This window comes from Giraffa tippelskirchi, chromosome 10 (genome assembly GCF_054371585.1).
Source record: "Giraffa tippelskirchi isolate mGirTip1 chromosome 10, T2T-mGirTip1v1.2.pri, whole genome shotgun sequence".
Taxonomy (NCBI): domain Eukaryota; kingdom Metazoa; phylum Chordata; class Mammalia; order Artiodactyla; family Giraffidae; genus Giraffa; species Giraffa tippelskirchi.
Window position 1 is genome coordinate 161,220,884 of NC_137284.1, and position 21,195 is coordinate 161,242,078.

The 21,195-nt window shown below is 56.3% G+C and overlaps 1 protein-coding gene across 1 annotated transcript in view; it reads right to left on the minus strand.

Moving 5' to 3' along the window:
- The window catches only part of PTPRN2 (protein tyrosine phosphatase receptor type N2), a 587,908-nt gene that overhangs the window by 430,786 nt on the left and 135,927 nt on the right, over positions 1-21,195 (minus strand). Inside the window, exon 3 of the mRNA XM_081535514.1 lies at positions 1,359-1,472. Within this exon, the coding sequence (XP_081391640.1) occupies positions 1,359-1,472 (114 nt within the window). The remainder of the gene's footprint in view (positions 1-1,358; positions 1,473-21,195) is intronic.

Consider the following 21,195-nt stretch of genomic DNA (forward strand, 5'->3'; position numbering starts at 1 on the left):
CTGAGCCCTCTGACCATGAAAGGACATCAGCAGACTCTCCGGTGACCACTGGACACCGGTCCTCAGCTGACACTAGCACCAGAGCACCCCGAACTTCACAGCATCCACCAGACACCCTGGGGCTTACGGGGCAGCGATCAAAGCCGTCCTGGGCTTGCTCCCGGTCTGGAATGCACGCACTCGGTAGCTGCTAGGACGCCCCCTATTCCCTGACCTGTGGGGTGACAGCCGTCGAGGTGGAAGGGCACCCAAACTGCCCCACTCAACACCACCCACCACGACTTCCAGGGACAAACTCGCAGACCAAAGGCAGCAGCCATTCCAGAGGGGGTTGGCAGGGGCTGGTGCTGCCACCAAGGAGGGCTGATGACCCCCCAACACACATGCCATCTGCAGACGGCGGGCCCTGGAGGTCAGCGGCTGGAGCTCTAGGACAGGACCCACTTGGGGCCCAACTGCTGCTGCCTGTGACCCGCTCTCCCCACGCCAGGCCAGCGACTGCCTCCTGCCAGCACTCCAGTGCCCAGCATCCTCTGGGGCTCAGCTCAGCTCAGTTCAGTTCAGTCGCTCAGTCATGTCCAACTCTTTGCAACCCCATGGACTGCAGCACGCCAGGCCTCCCTGTCCATCACCAACTCTCGGAGTTTACTCAAACTCATGGCCATCAAGTCGGTGATGCCATCCAACCATCTCATCACCCCACGCCAGGCCAGTGACAGTGTCTCCTGCCAGCACTCCAGCCCCCAGCATCCTCTGGGGCTCAGCGGCTCTCACCTTTCCTCCCTCGAGACTCATGCAGGGGACATGGGGACCCCCGAGGACATGGGGCTGCAGGCGGACACGGGCCCATGTCCACAGGTCCACACGGGCACACGTGCATGGTCCATAGCCCTGGGCCCACACCCGCAGGTAAGGAGCCTGTGCTCAGAGGGTCGGCCACAGACAGGACGCCGTGGCGCCTGGGAGGCCGCGGCAGGTGAACCTACAGTGCAGACCCTTGGTGTCTGGGCAGGAACGCACGACACCGTCTGGAGAAGACTCCCCTCCTCGGTAGGAGCTGCTCTCGGCCTGATCCTGGGCCTCAGCCAAGACCACGCGAGCCTGACCACTGGCCCTGAGGAGCCAGGCTGCTGGGCTGGGACACCAGGACTGGGGTTTCAGCAGTGTGGTCATCTTCTGGTGCATGTGGCCAGCCCTCCACTCTCACTGACCCGCAGCACAGGCCACTGCTGCCGGGACGGCCTCCAGCTCAGGAGGGACCCAGGCCGCCTGCTCCCTGCCCGCCACTGGCAGGCTGACCCACTCTTTTTCTAACGCCTCAGCACCCAGGAGGACGCGGATGGTCCGGGCCCACCCACCTGTGCGGGAGAGCTTCTGCAGGGTGGCCGCCAGGTGCTGCAGGACCCCCGGTGACACTTCATACTGGAACACGTCCATCGCCGGAAACTGCTGACACCGTCCGAACACTCCGTCTGCGAGAAGGGAGGCAGAGAAGAGAGACTGTGAGGGGGGAGACAGACAGATGGGTGGACAGCCCTGGCCAAGCCCGAGGCACAGCTCCGAGCAGCTGCCAGGATCAGGAGCCCTTGGGAAGGAATGAGTGTGTTGTGTGTTAGCCGCTCAGTCGTGTCCGACTCTTTGTGACCCCATGGGGTGTTGTGCGCCAGGCTCCTCCGTCCATGGGATTCTCCAGGCAAGGATACTGGAGTGGTTTGCCATTCCCTTCTCCAGGGGATCTTCCTGACCCAGGGATCAAACCTGGGTCTCCTGCATTGCAGGTGGATTCTTTACCATCTGAGCCACCAGCGAAGCCTAATGGAAAGGAATGGTTTTAAACAAAAAGCAGCTCATCGTGAAAACCACAAATGCACAGGTGAGTCCAGTGCAGCGTGGCTTCCAGGCTGCCTTCCAGCTCTCCCTCCTTCCCCCACCCCCCGCCTTTCTGTCCTTTTCAGCCTGAGACCGTCACACTTGTGATGTGAAGCTTTGCTTCTGACCGTCCAGTGACCAAAAAGTTGACAGTGCTCAAGGCTGGTTTCCAGGGGAGAAACGGGGCCCCTAGGGCATAAGCGCTGATTTGCAGGAGGTGCTGGCGATGGGGGCACCAGGCTAGTGGGGCTGCTTCTGGGGGGCCTCCTGAGAACGCGGAGGGGAAGGGGGGCTCCAGGAAGACTGAGATATTAGTGGGGCCCCATTTACCCCGCTCTGTCCCATTTGTCTGAAGTGACAGACTCTGCTCCTCAATATCTTTTCAAACCACACCTTCTAATTAATTTAGGCCCTAATTAGCCCTTATTCGGGAATTGTTCACTTTGAGACAAGCTTCCTGTGGGGGTTCAAACATTCAAATCACTGCCTTGGGTACAAAAGGCTAATTCAGGGCCCAGGGCCTCACACAGGGTGCATCTGCGCCGGCCGCAGGCGAAGGCGCCTCCATTGTTCACACAGTCTCATTGCAGGAACGCCGCAGAGGAGAGCCTTTCACACGCAGCCTGTTTAATTATCAGGAGCACATTGCCGGGCCGGGCTGGTGGGTAATTGCTGGTCGGTGCTGGTCGGTGCTACGTGTGCTTATGCCGAGATGCCCCACAGGAGCAGCAGAAAGCCATCTGAAGCATCACAAGTGTCTCCTGGATTTCTGGGGCCTCTGTGAAGCCTGGAGAATCCAGGAGGCAACCTGTCCAGCTGCCCGACTGGCCACGGAGCTCAACCTTCTGCCTTCCTCTCGGACCGGGGGCACTGCCCCTCCTCTGAGCGCTGCTAAAACCAACCCGCCTGCCACCAGTGACTGGGGGCCCTGCTGCCCCTGAGGGAGGGCCTCGCCCCCACTGTCACCCCGCAGGATGGACAGTCTGTGCGGCCACAACTCAGACGGTCCGTGTCCGTGTTCTCTGCTTGTTTCCGCAGAGCTCCACTCAGTGCCTGGCGGTGGCGTCGGGAGGAGAAACGGGAGAGCTCTTCAGAACACACGGAACTTCCGTTTCACTCTCCGAACCCAAATACCTTGAAAGCAGGGACTGGAAGGAGCACCAGGATGCCTCAGCCCCGCACCTTTCAGATGGGAAAGCCGAGTGTCGGCCTGCAGCTCGGGGAGGGGTCAGCAGGTCAGCCGCCAGCAGCGAAGCCCCCAGGCTCCCCAGGCCTCCAGGACCCGCCTGAGACCTGTGGGAAACACCCCACCACTCAGGCTGGCAGAGGAAAACGTGCAAAGACATTTCCTATGTGCTTTGGAACACCCCTTGTAAGTCACTTCCGGCCTGCAGTATAATCGAATCATTCTTTAAATTTGGTTTGTGGCGGACCGTGTTGTAAACATACTCTAAGAAAAACATGAATTAGATTTTCTTGAAACCTTTCTTTTAAATTTATATTTAGAATATATATAACATAATATGTAATACTGTTTGTGCTTTTAGAATTAGTTTTAGCTAAAATCTGAATTGCTTGAAAGCTAACTGTAGATTCTCTTTGCCCCTAGACTATACCCATGCTGATGAGGTAGAGACACTGTCCCCCGCGGATCGTTTTAATTAAGGAACTTTATTTTTCAGAGCAGTGCTGGGTTCACAGCAAAATTAGGAGGAGGGTACACAGCTTTCCCATCAACCTCCTGCCCCTGTGTAGGCACAGCCTCCCCCACTATCAGCCTTCCTATCAAAGGGAACCTTTGCTACCACCAGTGAACCCCCACGACACGTCACTGCGTACAGAGCCCATGGGGCATGTGAGGGCTCCGTCTCGGCACTGCCCCGGCCACGGGCTTGAACGAAGGTGGACTGGTGTGTGACCACACAGCTCCGCACAGAGCGGCCTCGCTGCCCCACGTCCTCTGGGCCCCACTATTCACTCCTGCGCCTCCCTCGCCCCCACAACCAGTGATTTTTCACTGTCTCCGTAGGTTTGCCTTTTCCAGAATGTCGTATGATTGGAATCACACAGTGCTTGGTCTTTTCAGGCTGGCTTCTCTCACTCGGTAATATTCATCTGCATTTCCTCCACGTCTTCTCATGGACTGACAGCTCATTTCTCATCAGCACTGAATAATATTCCATTATCTGGCTGGACCACTGCTTACTCCCTCATTCACCTACCAAAGGACCCCTTGGTTGTTTCCAAGTTTGAGCGGTAATGAATAAAGCTGCCTGAAGCATCCATGTGCAGGTTTTGGTGTGGACACGCCTTCAGTCCCTTTGGGTAAATGCCAAGGAGCACAACTGCTGATCACATGGTAAGAGCATGTTTGGTTTTGCAATCAATCACCAAACCTTTGCCCAAAGCGGCTGAGCCATTCTGCATCTCCACCAGCAACCATGAGCATTCCTGGTGCTCGGCATTCTCGCCCCATTCCGTGTCACCAGTGTCTGGCTTTGGGCTATTCTACTAGGCGCGCAGTGCTACGCCACTGTTGTCTTACCCAATGCATGTTTCAACAACATAATCCACATTTATCACCTGATTTAAAGGTATACGTGTATGTGCATGTGTGTACATGTATGGCTACATGTGTGTTTATGCATATATGTGTACATGCATATGTGTGTAGGTGTATGTATCTGAATTTGTGTATATGTGTACATGTATTGTGTATGTGTATATATCTACCTACGTGTATGTATGTGTGTATATACATGTCTACTGTGTGTGTATATTTTATGAGTATGTGTATAATGTGTATCGTTATCAATATAAATATCAATAATGTCAATAACCTCAGATATGCAGATAACACCACCCTTATGGCAGAAAGTGAAGAAGAACTAAAGAACCTCTTGATAAAAGTGAAACATGAGAGTGAAAAAGTTGGCTTAAAGCTCAACATTCAGAAAACTAAGATCATGGCATCTGGTCCCATCACTTCATGGCAAATACATGGGGAAACAATGGAAACAGTGAAAGACTTTATTTTGGGGGCTCCAAAATCACTGCAGGTGGTGACTGCTGCCATGAAATTAAAAGATGCTTGCTCCTTGGAAGAAAAGTTATGACCAACCTAGACAGCATACTAAAAAGCAGAGACATTACTTTGCCAACAAAGATCCGTCTAGTCAAGGCTATGGTTTTTCCTGTAGTCATGTATGGATGTGAGAGTTGGATGGTGAAGAAAGCTGAGCGCTGAAGAATTGATGCTTTTGAACTGCGGTGTTGGAGAAGACTCTTGAGAGTCCCTTGGACTGCAAGGAGATCCAACCAGTCCATCCTAAAGAAGATCAGTCCTGGGTGTTCCCTGGAAGGACTGATGTTAAAGCTGAAACTCCAATACTCTGACCACCTGAAGTGAAGAGCTGACTCATTGGAATAGACCCTGATGCTGGGAAAGATTGGGGGCAGGAGGAGAAGGGGACGACAGAGGATGAGATGGTTGGATGGCATCACCGACATGAGTCTGAGTAAGCTCCAGGAGTCGGTGATGGACAGGGAGGCCTGGTGTGCTGCAGTCCATGGGGTCGCAAAGAGTCAGAAACAACTGAATGAATGAACTGAGCTGATAATCTGTGTCTTTTTAAACAGTTCATGGGGTTCTCACAGCGAGAATTCTGGAGGGCCTGCCATTCCCTCCTCCAGTGGGTCACATTTTGTGAGAACGCTTCACTGTGACCTGTTCATCTCGGGTGGCCCTGCATGGCATGACAAGTCTGTTTACTGTCACCCTGTTTATTTAACTTATATGTAGAGCGCATCATGTGAAATGCTGGGCTGGATGAGTTATAAGGTAGAATCAAGATTGCCAGGAGAAATGTCAACAACCTCAGATACACAGATGATACCACTTTAATGGCAGAAAGTGAAGACAAACTAAGGAGCCTCTTGATGAGTGTCAAAGAGGAGAGTGAGAAAGCCTGCTTAAAAGTCAATATTAAAAAACTAAGATCATGGCATCCGGTCCCATCACTTCATGGCAAATAGATGGGGAAACAGTAGAAACAGTGACAGATTTCCTCTTCTTGGCTCTGAAATCACTACGATTGGTGACTGCAGCCATGAAATTAGAGATGATAGCTGCTTGGAAGGAAAGCTATGACAAACCTAGACAGTGTACTAAAAAGCAGAGGAGTCACTTTTCTGACAAAGTTCCGTCTAGTCAGGGCTATGGTCTTTCCAGTAGTCATGTACGGATGTGAGAGTCGGACCATAAAGAAGGCTGAGCACCGAAGAATTGATGCTTTTGAACTGTGGTGTTGGAGAAGACTCTTCGGAGTCCCTTGGACTGCAAGGAGATCCAACCAGTCCATCCTAAAGGAAATCAACCCTGAATATTCACTGGAAGCACTGATGATATAGCTGAGGCTCCAATACTTTGACCACCTCATGTGAAGAGCTGACTCACTGGAAAAGACCCTGACGCTGGGAAAGATTGAGGGCAGGAGGAGAAGGGGGCAGCAGAGGGTGAGATGGTTGGATGGCATCACAAACTCAATGGACACTAAGTCAATGGACAAACTCTGGGGGATGGTGAGGGACAGGGAAGCCTGGCGTGCTGCAGTCCGTGGGGTCACAGAGTCAGACTTGACTTGGTGACTGAACAATATAATATGTGTGCATGTGTGTCCACGTGAATGTATGTGTGTATATATAAATACACACACAGCCTCCTACATTTTTTTATCTGCCAAACTCAGCAATAGAACAAGGAAGCTGCTTTTCCAACCTCTACACTCATCCCAGAAACAGAAGGTGAAACACCTCCATCCCAGACACCTGACCCCCCCGCCCCGCTCATCCCTCAACAAACAGCTTCAGGCCTCTCTCGTCCACCTCCACAGGCGGGCGGGCTGCCCTCTGCTCAGCACACCGAGCGCGTCCGGCCCATGTCCACGGCGAGTCTGTGAGGCCCCGTCCTGCTCTCACCGTGGACTCGTCCCCATTCACACTGCCCTGTGTCCTGACCCCGGGACACAGCCCTGCCCTAACGCCCCGCTGGACAAACAGGCAGAAGAGCCACGGGACAGGCCCTTGGGGCAAATGCACGACACAGGCTCTGCTCTCAGGGGCCTCTGGACTCAGGGCACCACTCCCACAAGAATCATCCATCTCTAACTGTGATGTGGGCGACAGTGGACGGGCCTCGAGGACAGCAGAGGGGCATCAGCTCCTCCACCCACAGGAGGCAGAGGATCTGGGGGGTGGCATCTACAGAATGGGCAGCTGCACGGGGGTGCCAGGGACGTGCAGGTTGGGGAGCAGGACGGTCACTGGGGCCCAGGGCCAAGAGGGCAGAGCTCCGAGGCCAGAGCGAGCCATGGGTCAGGCAGACGCGAGGGCGTGCATGGAATCTGGGGGGGGAGTCAGCCATCCTCCAGGGGCGCAGGAGGCCCTGAGCTGGGGCCACTTTACACCAGGAGCCGCGGGGCCGAAGGGAGCTGTCCATGGGGGGGTGGGGGGCTCAGCGAGGCGGGGGCAATGCAGACGGAAGAGCTGGACAGACCCACAGTCTCTTCAGAGGCGAGCCCGCATCTACAGGGCGGCACCCACGGGTGTGCGGCCCAGAGGGGCTCTGGGGTCCAGGGCATGTTCTGGAAGGAGGCATCGCAGAGCACAGAACGCGGGCCCTGCCCACAGGCCTCCAGGGGACCAAGGCTGCACCCTTCCAACGGGAAGTCCCCCAGACCTCCCTGCAGAGTGACCACAGCAACCACAGGTGTGGGCAAGGACTGAAGACCCCAAGGCTTGATGAGCTCAGCAGAATTCTGAGGCCATGCCTACAGCCTCCTTTCTCGGCAGAGCAGAAGATTGGGGACCAGACAGCAGGTGGGTCTAAAGAGAGGACCAGGAGGGATGCTGAGCCCCCAGAGACGAGACGGCTGCTTCCTAGCTGACCGAGCACACTGCTGGAGGTTCTGAGGGGCCAGGGCTCGTGTGGAGAGTCTGGCTAGCACTTGGCTCGAAGGAGAGGCTGATCTCTTCCCCTGGAAAGGGAAAACATTGGCAATTTTTTCACTGGATTTTTGGAAGGATGTGAAAACACCGCTTGTTCATCTTGTCTATTCAGCTGTTCTGACCAGCACCCCCTGGGGCTCCGCTCCCATAGCGAGAGGCACCCACAGTCCAACTGTCACAGCCTCTCAGCACGGAGCCAGCCCTGCCCCGGGCCAGCTCTCCAGACTCACTTCCCCGGAGTCTGTGCAACAGCATGTGCCCCAGGCCCCACACCACACGTGTGTGCACACAGACCTGCACACACACATGATCCCCACATGCATACACACACTCTCATACAGCCCACATGTGCACACTCACACACACCACACAAATGCACACACACTCATGATTCACATACACTCATGATCCACACACATGCACACACTCACACAGCCCCCATGTACACACACACACACCATGTATATGCACACACACTCATGATCCACACACACTCTCACACAGCCCACATGTACACACTCACACATACACCACATATATACACACACATGCTCTCACACAGCCCACATGTACACACTCACACCACACATATGCACAGTCATGATACACACACACAGCCCACATGTGCACACACACAATACACAGACACTCACAGCCCCCATGTACACACACACATATACACTACACAAGTGCACATATGCTCACAATCTCCACGCACACACATGCTCACGCTCACAGTCCACATGTACACACACACAAACATGCATATGCGCACACTCATACAATGCCCACATGCACACACACAGACACTCTCACACAGCCCCCATGTACGTACACACACACACACACACACACACACACACACACACTGTCATCCCCACGTCGACAATACTCCCTCATGCCCACGACCCTCAGACACAACATACTTCTCTGGTCCAGCAGAGCCTGATCTCCTAGTAGGCAGACCCCACAGCTCCCCCTCGTAAGCCTCCCAGAGACCTGACACTGCACCCTGCAGCCACTGTGGATTAAGAAGGCACGTGTGCCTGATTAGCTGGTGTTTTTCCATTTGCCTGGAAGAAACCTGAGATGCCCACAGAAATGTGTAACACCCTTAGTTAGACTCCTAATTTCCTGGAATCTCACGTAGATTTAGATTTCAACTCCCGGCCGATGACCTGGCTGGATTAAGGACCAGAAAACACCGAGACAAAACACAGGGGATGGTGGGGCCAGCAGATGGGGGCACGTGTCCTACGTGTTCTCAGCCAGCCGCGCCCCTCCCTGTCACACGCCAGCCTCGCTCGTGGAGGAGGCGGTCCTAGTGGACCTTGCTGGGAGATGCTGAGCCCTCACCCCCAGGATACTGTGGCTGAGTCTTGGAGGACAACTGGGCCACCGGGTCAGACCGGCAGGCGGCCACAGGCCTGAGCAAGTCGGCCGGGCTCCCTTGAGACGGCCATGGTCGCTGCGTTTCACTTAGATGTGTCTCGGCTTGCATGAAGGACCTTCCGAGGAAAAGGCCTCTGGAACCTAGCTGCACACCTGCTGAGAACGGTCACCCTCCGTGCCAGCGCCCCTCTGTCCTGCTCCCATGATGCTCCGTCTGCTCTCCCTGGTGTCTGAGGTTTCTGCCTGCTTTGGTTGGGTCTGTGTCTTCCTTACGTTTGCTCATCGTCTTTGGGAAGGGACCACAGGATGGGAGATTAATAAAGACGATGCCGCCATCTCCCCGGATCTTCCCAGCGTGCAAATTAGCTTAGGACTAATTAAGGACTGCAACACACACAGCTGCTCAGTGACTGTGTGAACACTTCATGCATGCCAGTAACACACGTGTGTAAATGTATAGTCTTGGTTCAGTGCAAACCTCAAAATCAATGATTTTTATTTTGGACCAAGACAGGCAGCAAAGGCGCCACAATGGTAAAGTCTCTGAAAACACGGATGTGCCAGAGGCAGTGCTGGAAGAGCCACGGGGCAGGCGAGGATGCCACACGGACAGTCCAGGTCAGAACTCCTCGTGAGGGAAGGACAGGTGGTACCCATGGGGCTGGCGCCAGACCAGCCTCACCCTTTCCACAACCACAGGAAACCGCACGCCTGTGGCCTTGTTCGGGTTCTCAGAGCACTGTATACCACAGGCACCAAACTGTATACAGCAGGCACCAAACTGTATACAGCAAGCACCAAAAGGAAACAGCCGTGGGAGGAGACAGACAGCAGGAATCTGGGTGAGCAGCCCTGGGAGCCCCAGCACCACTGGCAGGAGCATCAGGTGTGGCCGCAGGGCCTTAGGCCTGTGGCCTGTGACCTGCTCAGACACAGCAGGCCCCTGCCACTCAGTCGCACCCCGTGAGACTGGAAGGTGGCGGGAGGCTGCGGCAGCAGCAGTGACCCCCGCCTGCAGCGCCGGCTCCTGGCTGTAACCTCGCGGGCAGTCCCACAGCTCCCAGGACTAGGGAGGCTGGGGAGTGAGACACGCACACTCGAGCACACGTGCGTGCACACAAACGAGTACACACACGCAATGAACGCATACACCTGCACACCTATGGGCGTGCTCACACACCGCCACACATGCACACAGCCACACAGGCTTTGCACACTCGCGCTCCCACCAGCGCACACGGAGAACAGCAGGGCAGTGACCCCTGGGCCGTGTCCCCACGGGCTCTGCGAGCGTCTCCCTCGGGGCCCTGGAAGCTTGACGCGGCTTCCTCCCTGGGCGGGGCGCCCCCGCACAAGCCTCACCCTCCCGGCGCTGCGAGCGCACCTCACCGGCCGGCCGGCTGACCCCGTGGGGGATCAGAGCGCAGGCTCACTCAGGGGCCCGTCCCTCTCCTCTGGGCTGGAGATGCCCGATGGAGGGAGGGCCGTCCGTCCGCCCCCGGGCCCACACAGGCCCCTCACCCTTGGAGGCGCAAAGCCAGGGTTCCGCGGCCTCCTCCACAGCGGAGTTGTCTCCCCGTCCGCAGGCGGCCGCCGCACCTGCTCGCGGGCAGCCCAGGCCCTCCAGCCACCAGGTGTCCGCCGGCCGGCCTGGCCGCCCTGTCACTCCTCCCACCTCCCCAGCCACCCCTCCGGGCAGAAGCGCCCCCGGCGCCTAGGCTCTCTTGACCACAGGGGCCTCACACTAGCGCAGAGGGTGGAAGGCGCCCACTGCCCTGCAGTTTCCCGATCAAGAGAAGAGTAAGGCCCAGGATCACTGCCCTGTTGAATTCTCCAGAGAGGAGAAAAAACTCTCCTTTGAATTGATAAAATATCCTCCACATAATTTCTGCAGCGAAGCTAAATTGTCTCAGTTCTCGGGAACATGGATTCCGGCTCCTGAGCCGGGCCGCACGCGCTCTCTGCGCGCGGGAAGCACCGAGGCCCGAGCCGTCCTCAGCCGCCCACTGCCCTCAGCCCCAGGCCCCGGCTCCTGAGGCCCACCGCCCCTGCCGTCAGTCTCCGGGTCCACCTCCCCACCCCCCGGCGCGCAGAGATCTCCGGGAAGGTCAGCCTGCTGATGAGCCCCAGGCCGAGGGCCGGGGCTGGCGGGCAGGACTGGGCCGAGCTGCGCTGAGGTCGCCCGCGTGCCGAGAGTGAGAAGACGGAACGGAGCCCGCTCCCGCCCAGGCGGCCTTCGGAGCGCTCACTGGTCATAAGCTGTGGAGTCCCAGCCACACTCCGGCCCGCGCTGCACATGCCCGTCAGCCCACTTCACGCGGACGATCCGGACTCACCAGTGTCACAGCTGCGGGTCCCACCGCGGCACCCGCGAGCCCCGGGGATCCTCCAAATGCCCCCTTCACCTTCCGGCATTAGCACCCTGAGCATAAGCCTCCTCCAGAACGCCGTCCCACCTTCTCATGAAGAAAATGTGATCGTCACAGTCACGCTGCGCTGACGGAGTGTGTTCTCCAGAGCCCTGTGGTCTCATGTATTGTTGTTGTTCAGTTGTTCGGTTGTGTCTGGCTCTTTGCAACCCCATGGACTGCAGCACACCAGGCTTCCCTGTCCATCACCAACTCCTGGAGATTGCTCAAACCCATGTCCATCGAGTTGGAGATGCCATCCAACCATCTCATCCTCTGTCGTCCCCTTCTCCTCCTGCCTTCAATCTTTCCCAGCATCAGAGTCTTTTCCAATGAGTCAGGTCTTCGCATCATGTGGCCAAAGTATTGGAGCTTCAGCTTCAGCATCAGGCCTTCCAATGAATATTCAGAACTGATTTCCTTTAGGATTGACCAGTTTGATCTCCTTGCTGTCCAAGGGACTCTCAAGAGTCTTTTTCAGCACTACAATTCAAAAGCATCAATTCTTCAGTGATCAGGCTTCTTTATGGTCCAACTCTCACATTCGTACATGACTACTAGAAAAACCACAGCTCTGACTATACAGTCCTTCGTTGGAAAAGTGATAACTCTACTTTTTAACATGTTGTCTAGGTTTGTCATAGCTTTTCTTCCAAGGAGCAAGTATCTCCAATACTCTGGCCACCCGATGCAAAGAGCCAACCCTGATGCTGGGAAAGATAGAAGGTGGGAGGAGAAGGGGATGACAGAGGATGAGACGGTTAGATGGCATCACTGACTCGATGGACATGAGTGTGAACAAGCTCCGGGAGTTGGTGATGGGCATGGAAGCCTGGCATGCTGCAGTCCATGGAGTGGCAAAGAGTCAGACATGGCTGAGCAACTGAGCTGAGCTGACTATCCCAAGGCAGAAACAGACTCACAGACATGGAGATCAAACTAGTGGCTCACACAGAGTCAGGCACAACCGAGCGGCTGAAGTGAACCTCACTGTCGGGAAAACTAGGGCCCAGAGAGGCTGAGTGACTTACCGCAGGTCACAGTCAGAGCTTGCTTCAGTCAATGGGAGCCGCCCCAGGCTCCCAGCCCAGCTCGCGGCTGAGGCTGGACAAGGCCAGGATGTTCTCACGGCTTAGCAGCCTCCATGTTTTCCAACAAGACGAAATCAAAGGCAGAGGGTCTGACGGTCACTGTGACTCACAGACACGCACCGTGTCTGAAAGGATGGAGAACCAAGAGGGACCCGGCTCTTAGGAAATTAACACCTGGATAAAGGATCAAGACAAATGTGGTTTTTCTTTGAAAAGCAAACAACCTGCAGGAGTAGCCCCTGTGCAGTTGCTGAGTGTGTGCAGAGAGGCAGGAGGGAAAGAATGGAATTACTCTCCACGCAGGACCCAGCAACCCCATGGCTGAAGGCTCGGACACGCCGCAGGGAGGCAGAGGTTGGGAGAGGAGACCCGGCCAGAGGGCTGGATGGACACGTCTTCTCCCCATTTCTCAGGCTGCTGGCTCCCCCGGGTCCCCCTCCAGTGAGGCCCTGGGAAGGGAGACACCTGCCTGGTGATGGCCTGAACCACCCCCCAAGAGTGAACTGGGCAGCCTTGTCCTGAGACCATCAGATGCCATCAGAACCAGCTTCTGGGACCCACAGTTCAGTTCAGTTCACTTCAGTCGCTCAGTTGTGTCCGACACTTTTTGACCCCATGGACTGCAGCACACCAGGCCTCCCTGTCCATCATCAACTCCCGCAGTTTACTCAAACTCATGTCCATTGAGTCAGTGATGCCATCCAGCCATCTCATTCTCTGTCGTCCCCTTCTCCTCTCACCTTCAATCTTTCCCAGCATCAGGGTCTTTTCAAATGAGTCAGCTCTTCGCATCAGGTGGCCAAAGTATTGGAGCTTCAGCTTCAGCATCAGTCCTTCCAATGAATATTCAGGACTGATTTCCTTTAGGATGGACTGGCTGGATCTCCTTGCAGTCCAAGGGACTCTCAAGAGTCTTCTCCAACACCACAGTTCAAAAGCATCAATTCTTTGGCACTCAGCTTTCTTTACGGTCCAACTCTCACATCCATACATGACTACTGGAAAAACCATAACCTTGACTAGACGCACCTTTGTTGGCAAAGTAATGTCTCTGGTTTTTAATATGCTGTCTAGGTTGATCACAACTTTTCTTCTTAGGAGTAAGCATCTTTTAATTTCACGGCTACAATCACCATCTGCAGTGATTTTGGAGCCCAGAAAAATAGAGTCTGACACTGATTCCACTGTTTCCCCATCTATTTGTCATGAAGTGATGGGACCAGATGCCATGATCTTAGTTTTCTGAATGTTGAGCTTTAAGCCAACTTTTTCACTCTCCTCTTTCACTTTCATTAAGAGGCTCTTCAGTTCTTCACTTTCTGCCATAAGGGTGATGTCATCTGCATATCTGAGGTTATTGATACTTCTCCCGGCAATCTTGATTCCAGCTTGTGCTTCATCCAGCCCAGCGTTTCTCATGATGTACTCTGCATATAAGATAAATAAGCAGGGTGACAATATACAGCCTTGACGTACTCCTTTTTCTATTTGGAACCAATCTGTTGTTCCATGTCCAGTTCTAACTGTTGCTTCCTGACCTGCATACAGATTTCTCAAGAGGCAGGTCAGTTATTCCCATCTCTTGAAGAATTTTCCACAGTTTATTGTGATCCACACAGTCAAAGGCTTTGGCATAGTCAATAAAGCAGAAATAGATGTTTTTCTGGAACTCTCTTGCTTTTTCGATGATCCAGTGGATGTTGGCAATTTGATCTCTGGTTCCTCTGCCTTTTCTAAATCCAGCTTGAACATCTGGAAGTTCACGGTTCACGTATTGCTGAAGCCTGGCTTGGAGAATTTTGAGCATTACTTTACTAGCATGTGAGATGAGTGCAATCGTGCTGTAGTTTGAGGATTCTTTGGCATTGCCTTTCTTAGGGATTGGAATGAAAACTGACCTTTTCCAGTCCTGTGGCCACTGCTGAGTTTTCCAAATTTGCTGGCATAGTGAGTGCAGCACTTTCACAGCATCATCTTTTAGGATTTGAAATACCTCAACTGGAATTCCATCACCTCCACTAGCTTTGTTCGTAGAGATGCTTCCTAAGGCCCACTTGACTTCACGTTCCAGGATGTCTGGCTCTAGATGAGTGATCACACCATCGTGATTATCTGGGTCGTGAAGATCTTTTCCGTACAGTTCTTCTGTGTATTCTTGCCACCTCTTTTTAATATCTTCTGCTTCTGTTAGGTCCATACCATTTCTGTCCTTTATCGAGCCCATCTTTGCATGAAATATTCCCTTGGTATCTCTAATTTTCTTGAAGAGATCTCTAGTCTTTCCCATTCTGTTGTTTTCTTCTATTTCTTTGCAGTGATCACTCAGGAAGGCTTTCTTGTCTCTCCCAGTGGAAGGACCCACAAGGATCCGTTTAAATGAAACTGACTTTGGTTGGTTAGATCCCGGGGCGTGGCACTTTTTGCAGAGGGAAAAGCCTCAGGAGCGCTCTGACGAGGTGGGAGAGGACCGTCATGGCAGTTCTGGCTGAGCCAGTGTCCCTCGGGGGCCCTGCAGGCCAGCAGCGGGGAGTCCCCCCCCCATGCACTGCTGCCCCTGCAGAGCCCGACAGGAAGTACTGTGACATGACGTGGAAGGACTCCCGCGTGTCACGGAAGGACCTGCACATGGATGGACCCCCCCCAACGTGGAAGGACCCCCACACGGATGGACCCCCACGTGGAAGGCCGTGGGTGTCCCAGCTGCTCAGCTCTGGCTGTGAGAGAGCTGAGAGGAGGGCAGAGGCCCGGGAGCTGCCCTCTGCTGACCCCGGCGCGGGCTCCAGGCTGCGCCCTCCCTCAGCACAGTCGCCCACTGCCAGCCTTGAGAACCGAAGGATCTGGGTGCGCCCCGCCCACACGGCTGCAGCCTCACCCCTCACTGCCCCGCCCGGAGCACGAAGCGCTGCCCACCCAGCACAGAGGCTCTGGGCTCCAGAGGTGTCGGGGTGGGAGTGGGGGCCGATCCTGAGCACTGACTGGCACAGAGCCCCCAGCACCCAGGCTCCTGCAAGAAAACCCCAGCAGGGTCACCGAGGGGGCGTGGACTCGGGACGCAGGTGGGAGCAGTCATGGGCCGGAAGGGAGCAGCCGCCCCTCTGAGCGCCTCCTCCGCACACTGGGCTGCTCTGCCCGCTTCCTGCTCCCGAAATGGCCGGACCCTGCCCGCTGCCTCAGACGCTCGCACCACAGGCCCCAGAGCACAGTCTGAGACCCTGGAATAACCGGAGCTGAAGAGAACAGAGCCTGCCCTTTATTCAAGCCTGAGAGCTCAGCTGGTGAAGGACCGCCTGCAATGCAGGAGGCCCCGGTTTGATTTCTGGGTTGGAAGATCCCCTGGAGAAGGGATAGGCTACCCACTCCAGGATTCTGGCCTGCAGAATTCCGTGGACTGTAGAGTCCACGGGGTCACAAAGAGTCGGACACGACTGAGCGGCTTTCACTTTTGGCTTACAGGTGGGACAGCTGCTGTCCCGAGGGTCGCCAATGTCCTTGAGCCCCGCTCAGCGCCAGGACGCGGGCTGTCAGCAGCCGCCCCCCTCGCTCCCAGCCCTGGTGTGACGCATTGGCATCAGAGGTTTGGGCATCGAGGTTTTCCCTGGGCGGGTGACAGTGGAACAACACGGAAAGTCAGGGCAGAAAGACAGCCCCGCTTCGGGCTGGGTCCTGAGAAGACCTGGTCAGACGGCTTCCACTTGGCCAAGGAGACTGGAGCTGCGGCCCCCCTCACCGGGTGGTACGACTGTGTCTGCCCCCCCCCCCCCACGCCGTGTCCTGAGTCCCATTAAAGGGCGAGGAGACAGTGGCAGGAGCCAGGCCCCCGGCCCGGCGTTTCCGCCAGCCTGCTGTGCAGCCCCCGGTGCACGGCCTCCCTTCTCTGTGTCCCAGTTCCTGAAACACAGCTGCCAAATGAGACCTTCCCTGAGGTCTCTTCAGCTTGAGGGCTCCGGGCTCGAGTGCAAACCCCCGGGCAGTGCTGAGCCTCCAGCTGTTCTGAGAGCAGGACCTGCGCTGCTTCACCCCTTCTGAGCAGCAGCTCACCCCGCCAGCACCCACTCATCCTGCACCAGGCCTTTCATCCCACAGAGAGCCGCCAGAGCGAGGCCTGTGCGGGGCCGCCTTCCAGCAGCCGGCAGGCTGCCTGCTTCCCTCCGCTCCTCGGCGAGGATGTCTCGTTTCAGCTCAGATGCACCAGGCTCCCACAGCTCCGTGCTGCTCCCTTCACTGTCGTTAGAGGAAAGCAGAACATAATCAAACACCATCGCTCTAAACTCCCATCTGAAAGGCGACCAGAATTCCAGTTCCGGCAGGCAGGCCTCCGAGGAAGAAGCCAGACTGGACCCGCACCAGGCACGCACAGAAGGAAATGCAGTGATGGAGATGAGCTCACCGCATATCTGAGCAGCCAGGTATCACAGTAAAAATGCTAAAGTATAGTGTCTAGCGGCCAAATTGCCTTTGCCTTTTCTACGTGGAATCCGATGGAATGACCAGGACAGAACGTTCCCGTGGACCAGCAGAAACGTGTGGTGGCCATTCACCCATGCAGTGCCGGCCAGGAGCCTGGCCTGGAGGAGCCCAGAGGGCTGTGCGACTTCCACTTCTCCGGTCCTCAGGGGTCTGGGGTTTGGATTTTGTTTGTTTCTGAAAATAACGGAAGAGAAGCAAATGGTCTGAACCTCTCCCAGTTCTAAAATTCCATGTCTTGTACAAACGACCAGCAGACAAAAGGCAAGATTCAAGGGCAGAGGAGAGTGCAGTGGACATGGGGCCGGCGGGCAGGGAGACAGCTTCCTGATGCAGCGGCCGGCAGGCCTCATCCACACAAAGGCGTTTACTGGAAGAGACGATGAAGAAGCGGGAACCAAACCACCGACCGCACCCAATCTTCAAGCCTCGCTGCCAGCTCTCGGGGTCCCGATGGGGCTGACTCTGCCCCAGGCCGGCCTGTCCTGCTGCTGTCTCGGCCTGGCCTGGCTGACCCGCTAGCCAGGCTGTGGGGATTTCAATGGTGCTTCCCCAGCTTCTTAGAGGCCTCCCCCGCGGGTCCCAGGAAGCCATGCTCTTCCTGGCAGGGGCACCTGCCCAATGCTGGCTCAAGGGCACGCAGCAAGCTTCCTTTGGGAGCTCAGACCCCCCCCCAACTCTCTGGGGCTGCCGGGTTTGCTGTTGTCTGCCGGTCCACAGAGAAGCAGCGGGAAAGGAAGGCAGTTTATCGCCGCAGCTGATCTTCCCATCAGCAGCCCTCCGCTCCAGCCTGTTGCCAGGTAACCAGGCCTCCTCTTATCAGCCTGGACTGTTCATTGACTATTCCGAGGAGAATAGAAAGGCCTGGCGCTGTGGGCCGTCAGCCGCACTGAAGGAGAACAGCACGTCATGTGGGATTCCGGGAGTAGCATCTGTCAGCCTCATCTTATCGGGAAGGTGACAGTCACTCAGAAACAGCCGTCCATCACCTGCCCTGCACCCACTCCTATTCCACCTCCCAGGGAGGGTCGCGCCCACCTCCCAGGGAGGAGGACAGCAGGGGGAGGGGGAAAGGGGAGGGGCAGTGAGGGGACGGGGGGAGGGGGAGAGGGGGAAGGGAGGGGGGAGGGGGAGGGGAGGGGAGAGGGGGAGGGGAGGGGTGGTGAAGGAGGGGGAGGGGAAGGGGAGAGAGACTGGGAAGCGGGGGGGGGGGGGGGAGGGGAGGGGAGGGGGAGGAGAAGGGGCGGGGACTTGTCCACAACCAGGCTTGTTGTCAGGGTCCCTCAACTGGAGAGGGGCAGGGGAGGGGGAGGGAAGGGGGAGGGGCGGGGTGGTGAAGGAGGGGGAGGGGGAGGGGAGAGAGACGGGGAAGCGGGGGAGGTGAGGGGGCGGGGAGGGGGGAGGGGACTTGTTCACACCAGCCTTCTGTCAGGGCCCCGAAGCTGGAGAGGGGTGAGGGCAGGGGGAGGGCAGGGGGAGGGACTGGCCCACACCAGCCCCGTCAGGGCCCCAGCCCTCCCCCCTTCTCCCCTCCCCCTTCTCCCCCCTCCCGGCCCCTACCCCTCCTCTTTCCCTGCCTCCCTGGCCCCTCCACTCTCACAGGATGAGCGCAGCGCCTCAGAATGGAGGGTCCCAGCCGTTGAGTCACCCACAGCTGTGCCTTCGAGCCCAGGTGGACCAGCTGAGCGCCGAGCAACAGCCGCGCCTCCTGACGATGACCCTGACTCTGAGCCTCCTGCCGTGAAGGGCAGGGTCGGGCGCTCCGCCGCCCTCTGCTCTGGCCCCCAGCGCTCCGCGTGCTCAGCGGGCATCCGTGTGGGAGGCCCGCCCCTCCTCACCCATGTCCGCCCATGGGCCCCCGGATCCCTCTCCCAGGACCCCCTCTCCTGCCGCCCCCGGGGCCCAGTGAGTCCTACATTCCGGAACCATCCACACTCATCTGCCCCCCTGCAGTACAGAAGGCGCTCACCAGAAGTCTCGGCCCGTGGAAGTTACTTAAGAATAGCACCCCAAAGTCTAACGCAGGCCTTAAGGAGACAGTTGTACCTCCGTGGTCACAGCAGCCCGGAGGCCACTCAAGGGTCCACTGATGGGTGAACATGTAAACAAAATGTCCATCCAGAATCCCGCCTGAAAAAGGAAGGACACCCCGACCCCTGCTACAACGGGAATGAGCCCCGAGGCCGTCGGGCTGACTGACAGGAGCCACACGCAGAGGGACGAGCGCTGCGTGACTGCCCTCCCGCCACACCGTGCTGCGGCTCAGGCGCTACGCCGCGTCTGCTCTCTGTGACCCCACGGCCGGCAGCACGCCAGGCTCCTCCGTCCCCTGTACTTCCCGGAGTCTGCTCAGACTCACGTCCCCACCTCCTGCATCTCCTGCGTGGGCAGGCGGATTCTTTACCTCTGTGCCACCTGAGAAGCACCTACAATGATGAAACTCACACAAGCAGAACGTAGGTGGGTTCCCAGCGGCTGGGGTGGGGTCTCTGTGATGAGGAGAGAGGCTCTGTTTGGGAAGGTGAGGTGTTCTGGAGACGACGGTGGTGACGGCTGCATGACCGTGCGAAGGTGCTGCGAGCCGCAGAACCGTCCACCCAGGTTAAGATCAATGTGCGCTGTAAGTGCAGGACTTTCGCTGTTAATGATACTGTACTGTGCATCTCATTCTTGTCACTAAACATGCTGTTTTCCTTTTTAATCTTTCGGCCGCGCTGCATGGCATGGGGGATCTTAGTGCCCCAACCAGAGCACTTAACACATGCCCCCCACATTGGAAGCCCTGGAAATGAAGTCTTAACCACTGGACTAAAGGGAACCCTGGTAAACTTTATGCCATGTATATTTTACAATGATTTTTAAAAAGCGATAAATACTTGGCAAAGAATGAGGAGCGATTGACAGAGAAGCTCTCCACGTGGAGACGAGTGATGCGGACAGGCCTGCAGACTCACCAGGCTGTGAATTCCAGATGGCAAGAAGTGACGGCTGGAGAGCTGCTCACAGATAAGGAAGAAGCCTCGCTGACCCAAGGCCAACGAGCCAGAACCCACGGCCCAGAGCCATCCATGTATGGGTCGGAACTTGTCAACTAAGCCTCAGAGAGACAAGAAAACAGTGCAGGAGCCCAGGACTCAACTCAAAGCTGTCTTGGTTTCAATTTGGACAAAATCAGCTTTTGGGGGGGATTCGTTTTTTAAATGGTAGATTTTGAAAAACAACTTCACTTGGTTTCCTGTTGGCAAAGAGATGTCCTGCGAGGCTGACCACCGGCCCAGCCCCTGCAGGACCCTGGACAGACGTGATGGAGAGCCAGCCAGACACAGGGGCCTCATCCTGACAAAGCCAATAACAGTCACTGTCCTCACATGGCATTCATGGTTTCCATCAGAAGGACCAGTTTCAGCAACTCTCTACGATGTTTTCTCAAAGAGTGAAAAATAATAATCCCTGTAAACCAACACGCATGGTCCTTAGTGACTGCGCTGGCGCCACGGCCACTGAAAACCGAGCTCACCAAGGAGCCGACAGACATGAGCAGGCAGCGATGCGCACACGGTAAATGGAAAGATAATGAAAGTGATTTATCTGAAAATTAAAATATGATTAAGAATGGCAGTCCATGCAAGCAAGAGCCCAGATGCCTGAGGAAAGGGGTGTGCAGCCAGCCTCATTAGCTCAGGTCTGGAGGAGACCACTTTCCTCTGTGACAGCTGTAATACCAAGGCCCTGCACGCACAGACGGGGTTGTCCTCTCAGAACCGAGATCTGGGGCACACGCAGAAGTGGACCACTGAGACCACCCCCAACAGAGTGCCCCAGACGGGGGCCTGGGCCCATGTCCACCGCACCCAGGATGCCCTGACACTGCCGGAGTCTTCACCAAGTCTGGGCTTAGTTTTCAGCCTCTGAGACCACAGGAGCCACGGGGGACACACAGCAGGTTCTTGAGACGTTGCAACACG